The following is a 10,000-nucleotide window of genomic DNA, read 5'->3' as shown; positions in this document are numbered from 1 at the left end:
AGATAGATAGATAGATAGATAGATAGATAGATATTCAAACATGGACGGTTAAATAATAGATCGATAGATAGATAGATGATAGATAGATAGATAGATAGATAGATAGATAGATAGATAGATAGATAGATAGATAGATAGATAGATAGATAGATAGATAGATAGATAGATAGATAGATAGATAGATAGATAGATAGATAGATAGATAGATAGATAGATAGATACATAGATACATAGATAAATCGATAGATATACAAACATGGACGGTTAAATAATAGATAGATAGATAGATAGATAGATAGATAGATAGATAGATAGATAGATAGATAGATAGATAGATAGATAGATAGATAGATAGATAGATAGATAGATAGATAGATAGATAGATAGATAGATAGATAGATAGATAGATAGATAGATATTCAAACATGGACGGTTAAATAATAGATAGATAGATAGATAGATAGATAGATAGATAGATAGATAGATAGATAGATAGATAGATAGATAGATAGATAGATAGATAGATAGATAGATAGATAGATAGATAGATAGATAGATAGATAGATAGATAGATCCAGCCGCACATGCTATGTTCCTCTGTAAATATTTTAATATTATATATATATAGCAATGACTGAAAATGAATGAAGCTGGTCGGTGTAATATCGATGATATTTCAGGCCATGACTTGGGATGAGGATAGAATATTGGCACACATGTTATGATATTAGTTGTCCGGACGATGACACATTGGCTCCTATGGTGTCGGTGGAAGGACCATGGCAGAGGAGGGCAGGCAGCTCTGCCATCCATCGCGGAGTTATTGTTATGCCTCTCAGGGACGGCGATAACTGAACTGGGATAAATAGAGGAAGAATAAATTGTAGACTGTTGAAGTTTGGGGGAATGGATTGTGACAATGATCATTTGGGGACTGATAGCTGTAGGCTAAGAATGAGGTCAAGGCTTTCTCCCAGGGTTAAATAGACTTTCCTGTAAAATTACATTCTCAGTAGTGATAGACACATCTCAGAGATTATTACAAAAAAAAGAGGCGAGAGAAGCGGGCAGACAAAACAAAGAAAGGTCTTTCTATTAGCTGCTAAAAGGCGCAGGCACTTGGGAAACAGCGAGCCAACAGACGCAGTGACATCAATATTAAACACTTGTCTTCTAATGTACACAATAATGTATACACCAGAGACACACCATCCCTGAGCACACAGCAAGGAGGGAGGGATGGCACTGGATGGATGACCTATAGCATCATTTACATATATTATACACCTATCACACACCATCATATACACACACAATATACACCTTATAGTATCACACACCATTATATACACACAATATACACCTTATAGTATCACACACCATCATATACACACAATATACACCTTATAGAATCACACACCATAATATACACACAATATACACCTTATAGTATCACACACCATCATATACACACACAATATACACCTTATAGTATCACACACCATCATATACACACAATATACACCTTATAGAATCACACACCATAATATACACACAATATACACCTTATAGTATCACACACCATAATATAAACACAATATATAGAATCACACACCATTATATACACACAATATACACCTTATAGAATCACACACCATCATATACACACAATATATAGAATCACACACCATTATATACACACAATATACACCTTATAGAATCACACACCATCATATACACACAATATATAGAATCACACACCATCATATACACACAATATATAGAATCACACACCATCATATACACACAATATACACCTTATAGAATCACACACCATTATATACACACAATATACACCTTATAGAATCACACACCATTATATACACACAATATACACTTTATAGTATCACACACCATCATATACACACAATATACACCTTATAGCATCACACACCATCATATACACACAATATACACCTTATAGCATCACACACCATCATATACACACAATATACACCTTATAGCATCGCACACCATCATATACACACAATATTCACCTTATAGCATCACACACCATCATATACACACAATATACACATTATAGCATCATACACCATCATATACGCACAATATACACCTTATAGCATCACACACCACCATATACACACAATATACACATTATAGCATCACACACCATCATATACACACAATATACACAGCATCACACACCATCATATACACACAATATACACATTATAGAATCACACACCTCATATACACACACTATACACCTTATAGCATCACCCACCATCATATACACACAATATACACCTTATAGCATAACACACCATCATATAAAAACAATATACACATTATAGAATCACACGCCTCATATACACACACTATACACCTTATAAAATCATACACCATCATATACACACAATATGCACCTTATAGCATCACACACCATTATATACACACAATATACACCTTATAGCATCGCACATTTTACTTTATTATACATTTACTTTATTCCACATATATTATGGATCTTATAGCACCGCACACATTATTATACATAATATAATATCACACACTTCATTCTACATATATTATAGATCTTTTAGCACCGCACACATTATTATAAATGTATTATAGACCTTATAGCATCACACACTTTATTATACATATATTATAGACCTTATGGCAGCACATAATACCATTTACATAATATAGACCTTATAGAATCACACGCTTTATTATACATATAATATAGATCCTACACCATCACACACCCTAATATACAAATATTATAGACCTTAAAGCATCATCTGTTATCGTTTACATATATTATAGACCTAATAACGTCGCATAATATAATATACATATATCATGGATCTTATAACATCACCCATTATCATATTATAGCCTTATAGTATTACCTAGTATCACATACATATATAATAACCCTTATGACATCACCAAACTATTATATATACATATTACAGACCTAATAACAACTCATATTAGATATGATTGCATCACCCTCTCTAATTCAGTATACACGCATAATATATGTTATGGCATCACATTATCATATATACTCATTACAGACCTTATGGCGTCACACACTATCATATATATATTATTGATCTTATATTATCACCCAGTATCAGATACACATATAAACCTTTTAGTATCACACATACTATCATGTACACGTAGAATAGACTTGTAGCATTAGCCAGTATCATGTACATATATTATGGACCTTATAGCAGCATCACATTATTATATACATATATTTTATATTTGATGGCATCAGATTATCATTTACATATATATTATATATTTGATGGCATCAGATTATCAAATACAAATTTTATAGATTTTTTGGCATCATGTTATCATATATTGATATTTTATAGAGCTTTTAGCACTACATAATCATTAGTGCTTATAACATCATATACTATCTAAAAAAAAAAAAAGTATATATATATATATATATATATATATATATACACTCGCAGTGTCAGACATAAAAGTGGTGCTGATGCTGAACACTTATGTGTAGACTAAATATTGTATTTTTGTTAGCTTGTATTTTACATTTCATATACCATATTTATGATTCAAATGTTTTAATGTATACATTTCCATGATATTATATTCAGGATTATGATTACAGCTCATTGTCTGTATGCACAATGTCACGTCTATTTTCATTACAATGAATATTTCTCGTCCACAATGCGGCATCTCTGCTGCCAAGGACTAGAACTGATGCTCATTTTGATTCGAGGTTGATGCTTTCTGCATGTCAGTGCCGATCCTGTGAAGTCCCCACAGGGTAGGTGAAGGTCCCCGAGGACCACAGCGGCCGGTGTCAGTGACACCAACACACACTACACTTTCCTAAGTTCTTGCAGACCCTGGGAGGCTGTCTGTCACACATTAGCCGTGAAAGGCCGATCCAGATGTGGATTACAGTCCTCAGAAGTCCCAATTATGAATCCTTGTATTTTTAAATACTCACTGTAAGCGATTCAAGTATGCCTTTGTAAAATCCTCTTTTTTTATTAGATACGTTGAAGTGGAGAGAGGGGGGAGGATGGAGAGTAGGGTTGATGATACATTAAACCTGCCCTGGATCACTACTCAACCTGGATCCAATGCCAATTATGTCATATCAAATCAATACTGATTAGATGACGGCGCCATGGCGCCCAGGAATTAACACCGTGCCCCAATAGCATGCGACATGTCTGATAAAGCAATAGGATACCTTAATTCACATATTGTTACATAGTTAAGCCGGGTTAATATTGTTCTTTTTTTTTTCTGATAATAAAAAATGTTCTAATCCAGCCCGTTATATTTATTATTAAATTAAAATTCAGGAAACAAACCCTTTTGTACATTGATCTGCATTGTAGGGTGAAACTTTAAATCCTATTTGATTTTTTTTAACTCCTTAATTAAATACTACATCGCCATTCGGTCATTTTCTTCTCACCATCTCTCCTTTTTTTATTTTATTTTTTTGCAATGTAATCAACAGGTTCACATCTGAGAGTGTCATTAAATAAAAGAAAGGGAATCTATTTTATTATAATAACAATATCGTACCTAAGAAAAAAAATAGAGTTATTGCAAGAATCCATTTCTTTCTTTTGATTCCAATAAAGATTTTGCATAGTGTTATATATTTTTTTTTCACAGTAATATATTTTTTTTTCCTGTGCGCCTAAAATATGCTTTCAGATAAAAATCCACACACAATATTTTTTATTTAGCTGTTTGATTTATTATTGATCGCTGATGTGTTGGCTTGTGCGTTTTTCTCCATATGTATATTATTTGGGTTTGGTGGAGCGAGGCTTGTTTGTAGGAATTGCACAGATATGACAAACATTATTGTGTGCAATTGTAATAGATCAACCTCTCCTACACCATCAAAAATAAGATTTATGTCTGGGGACTATTTGTACCTCCAAATCCCATCTCACTGCGCTGACCTTTTTGAAGGAATGAATTGAATATGGAATATAAAGCCATAATCCCATTTTGCTGATGAATCCATGATAATGAAGGGGGCTCCAGTCCATGCTTTGCTGCCAGCCATTGGCTAATCTGTGTATGAAGAGTAGCAGGGTTTAAGGGAGCCAATCCAATAGCTCCTTGTAACACGTGGAGGAGAGGGGCTCAGGAGCTGAGCTGTGCACTTCACTCCACTACTTACTGGTGCCCTGATCAGGGAGAGGGGAGACAAGGGACTGATGGTGTGGGATCCTGCAAGCCCTATAGGCTCACACTCTATCACAGACAGACAGCAAGCAGAAGCAGCAGCACAACTGTCACTGACAAGTCCTTCCAGCAAAGCACAGAGAAGAGGCAGCAGCCAGAACACCCACCATGAGCAGCCACTATCAGGAGGAGACAACTGAAAGGCCGGAATGCAAAAGTAAATCCCCAACTCTGCTCTCCTCTTACTGCATAGACAGTATTCTGGGCAGGAGGAGCCCCTGCAAAATGAGACTGCTCAGCGCCCACAGCTTGCCCCCTCTGACCAGCAGGACCGACCAGGACAAAACTTTGGAAGGTAAGGGACCTCCAGGACCACTGATCACAGGCCTCCTCCTCACTGCACTTCTCAGTGCTGCTGGCTTTTCTTACTCCAAGGCTAGGAAACTTTACTGACAAGTGGCAGAAGGCTCAGCAATGGCAAATATTACATTTCCTGACATTTGATTTTTACAGGCGATTCACCATCCCGAATCACTTCTTTTCATTTCATCAATTACTGCCGAAATGATTTCACACTATCAATATACTAATCTCAGTGCATCATTCTCTAGATTACCGAATCTGTCCTCTTGATTAATGTTACAGCTCTATTTTTTTTCTTAACTATTATTATACAGGAGTTATATAGCACCAACAGTTTGTGTATATGACTGTTTGTCTAAAATAGGTAGATAGATATAGATATATTTGATTATGTATTATATATAATATTTTCAAATATTTATTATTATTATTACAGGTACTTGTGTATATGTCTGTTTGTCTAAAATAGGTAGATAGATATATTTGATTATATGTATTATATATAATATTTTCAAATATTTATTATTATTATTATTACAGGTACTTGTGTATACGCTCTATTTTCTTATACATCATGCATGTGTCCATTTTATTATCCATATACATATATATGTATAGATATATGCAAATTATAATGTAAAGATATAGGAAAAATATACAAGTATATCTGTCTTAGATATAGATAATTGTAAACGTAAAGAGCATTACATGAAAGTATATTACATATAAGGGTATACATTATCTATGTCAAATATAGATCTAGGATTCTAGATGATAATAAACACAAAGATGTTTACAGATATAGATATTTACGCAACCTATATAGTGTTGTATATAGATAGATCTAGATAAGTATAATCACAAAAATAATTACATATATTTTTGTGTAAATATATATAAATGATATATAGTATATGCGTAAGTCACAAAAATATTTACATTTATATTTTATTATAGCATATAGATATAAATAAGTATAAAATCTAAGAAATGTTGTGTTTTATTGTTGATATATTGGTTGGTATGAAAGATAATTGGTATGTGATAGATAGATAGATAGATAGATAGATAGATAGATAGATAGATAGATAGATAGATAGATAGATAGATAGATAGATAGATAGATAGATAGATAGATAGATAGATAGATAGATAGATAGATAGATAGATAGATAGATAGATAGATAGATAGATAGATAGATAGATAGAAAATGTATAGCTTTTAGAACTAATAATGTTATCATTTTTTTTTAATTCTCCCTGTCAGTGTTACTGAACAGAGGACATCCCCTGTAAATATACATTTCTTTATTGCTCCCTTGTGCAGTCTGAAGGCTGGTTGACCACCTGTATGTCCCTATCTGCCTGTCCTCCTTGTCAGTCCCTGTCTGCCTGTCCTCCTTGTCATTCCCTGTCCCCTGTCCTCCTTGTCAGTCCCTGTCTGCCTGTCCTCCTTGTCATTCCCAGTCCCCTGTCCTCCTTGTCAGTCCCTGTCTGCCTGTCCTTCCATAGTAGCTCTCAGTGTAGGTCTCTTCTTGCTGGGCCCGATAGTTGGGTGTCTCTTCCATTCTCAGCGCTGAGTCCATGTGCAGGAAACAATATCCCTTCAGATGTGGCTTTAATAAACATATGGTGGGTTGGAGGTGAAATCTCCTTGTACATGTGCTGAAATTCCTTGTTGACAGTAATTAGAGCGTTTCCAGAGGCATCCAATTACCAGCACGATGATTTCAAACGTGTTTGTTAACTGTACTCTTCAATCCAGCGCAGAAAGGCCACCAAAACCGGTTCCGGAAAGCCAGAAAAATGTTCTTGATCGTTTTGAAGCCTTATTTAATTTTAGTCACTCAAAAAAAAAAAAAAATACAATTAAAAATAAAATATAAAATATATATATTTTATTTTTAATTGTATATATATATATATATATATATATATATATATATATATATATATATATATATATATATATATATATAACAAAGTAATAAATAGTACTAATAAATAAATATATATATATATATATAACAAAGTAATAATATATATATATATATATATATATATATATATATATATATATATATATATAACATAGCAATAATATATATATATATATATATATATATATATATATATATATATAAATAGTACCAATAAATAAATATATATATATATATATATATATATATAATTATTATTAAATATATTTATATATATGTTTCTTGTTTCGGGTTGTATTTTTATTTATTTTTTATTATTTTTTTTTTTTACTATATATGTGAAATGATTGTGGTTGGATTGCATTATTGTCATTTGTCCACCCTTCCTATAGAGGTGTTCTAAATGTCTTATCTCTTGTCATCTCCATCCCTCTAATCAGGTTCCCCCAAGAACAACTCTTCCTTTGAGGCTGAGCTGCATCTCCCCCCCAAGTTGAGAAGGTTGTACGGTCCAGTGGGGGCAGCAGGTCGGTTACACCTCCAGTCGCTGCCCGATGCCCGCTCTGCAGTGGCCAGATCGGATAAATCGGATCGCCTTGTTCTGTTGGGGGAGAGTAGCTGGGACAACCACAGCCTGAAGATCAGTCAGGCCCCCCAGGTCAGCATCAGCCGCAGTAAGTCCTACAGAGAGAACAGCGCCCCCCTGCTGCGAGACGACCAAAGTCCTGATGGTCTCCAGCAGCAACATCAGACTGCTTCCAGCACCCCTTGTCCCTCTTTGCAGGACAGGCTGGGGGCGCTGGCTCAGAACCCAGGGGATGAGGATGAGGATGATGAAGAGGATGAAGAGGATGAGGATGATGAAGAGGAAGAGGATGAAGCAGAGAAGCAGCATAATAATAATAACAATAACACCAGCAATCCCAACAGAGGACTCCTAAAAGAGCAGCTCCCACAGTTCCAACAGCAGCAACAACCGCAGCAGCAGCCGGGATGTGGTCCTGATGGAGATCTGTCTCCCAAAGAGGAACTTCTGCTCCATACTTCTGATGGAGATGGCAAAGATGGTGAGGACAGTGTGTGCCTGTCAGCTGGCAGTGACTCAGAGGAGGGCATGCTAAAGAGGAAACAGAGGAGGTATAGGACCACCTTCACCAGCTACCAGCTAGAAGAACTGGAGAGGGCTTTCCAGAAGACCCACTACCCAGATGTCTTCACCAGGTACATAATAACCAGGGAGGAATGGGGGGACAGTGCTATGGGTTCTCTATGTTCAAGTGATAGACAACCTACAAGATGTAATTAGGGAAACCCATATTAGCAGATGAACTACAAGTAGAAGTATACCAACCCGACATTTATCCCATGCTTTAATGACCCCAAGTTATTACTCTGCTCATTGCATTGACTATTTTTTTCATTGCTGACTATTTTACTACACTGATGATAGTGATGCAATATTATTACATATTATTATTAGTATTATTATTATTATTATTATTATTTTTAGTCCTATTATTATTATTATTACTCCTATATATACTGCGGCTTTGTTGTCTACCCATACTCTTCCCTATGCAGAATTATAGTCATGTCTCTGGCCAAAGGCAGGGAAGATCTGTGTATTTATATCCCCTGTATCAGCAGTGTGCGGATCAGTTACACAGCAGTGTGCCGGGCAGCCTGGTATTGCCGCTCCCCAGACACCTGACCATTGTCATTTACTCCACAGCTTCAGTGCAGGGACACAAGCGGGGCCTTCACTCTCAGGTGTCTATCACCAGCACTCAGATCTATCTAAAATAGGAACAAGAATAACAGAAGATTTCATGCTATTTTTGGATAGGAACCCATCCGAAATGCTGGGCAAATTCCAACACGGATTTTACATATTATTTAGGATAGCGATAACACAAACTGGTATAGGAAAACTGATGTAGCATATTGGGATTTAAAACTATTTAATAAAATGTAATTAAATGATACCGTATTTCAATAGAAAAAAAGGGTGTGTATATATATATATATATATATATATATATATATATATATATATATATATATATATATATATGAAAGAAAGACAGTTCTTTAATTTAGTAGAAAGAAAGAGTTATTTTATTTAGTGTTATGACTTCATAAATGTCCCCATTGAAAGAAATAACCAAAAAGAAAGAGTTACTTAAATCAGTATTAGGACTTGACAGTCACAGAGGAAAGAAAGAAACAAATAAAGAAAAAAGAGAAAGAGAAAGAGAAAGAAAGAAAGATAAAAAAAAATAGTTGTTAATTTAGTATTATGACTTCACAAAGGAAAGAAAGTAAGAAAGAAAGAAAGAGAAAATTAAAATAAAGAGTTGTTTAATTTAGTATTATGACTTCACAAATTAAGGAAAGAAAGAAAGAAAGAAAGAAAGAAAGAAAGAAAGAAAGAAAGAAAGAAAGAA

At 34.5% G+C, this 10,000-nt stretch overlaps 1 protein-coding gene across 1 annotated transcript in view; it reads left to right on the top strand.

The window, feature by feature from the left end:
* Positions 1-5,199: 5,199 nt before the first annotated feature.
* ARX (aristaless related homeobox) overlaps positions 5,200-10,000 on the top strand; it is a 14,969-nt gene continuing 10,168 nt past the window's right edge. The window contains exons 1-2 of the mRNA XM_082247814.1: positions 5,200-5,605; positions 7,994-8,774. Of these exons, the coding sequence (XP_082103940.1) occupies positions 5,419-5,605; positions 7,994-8,774 (968 nt within the window). The 5' untranslated portion in view covers positions 5,200-5,418. The remainder of the gene's footprint in view (positions 5,606-7,993; positions 8,775-10,000) is intronic.

Source organism: Pelophylax lessonae, assembly GCF_965119305.1.
Source record: "Pelophylax lessonae genome assembly, chromosome: 2".
Taxonomy (NCBI): Eukaryota; Metazoa; Chordata; class Amphibia; order Anura; family Ranidae; genus Pelophylax; species Pelophylax lessonae.
This window is presented reverse-complemented; position numbering and strand designations above follow the sequence as displayed.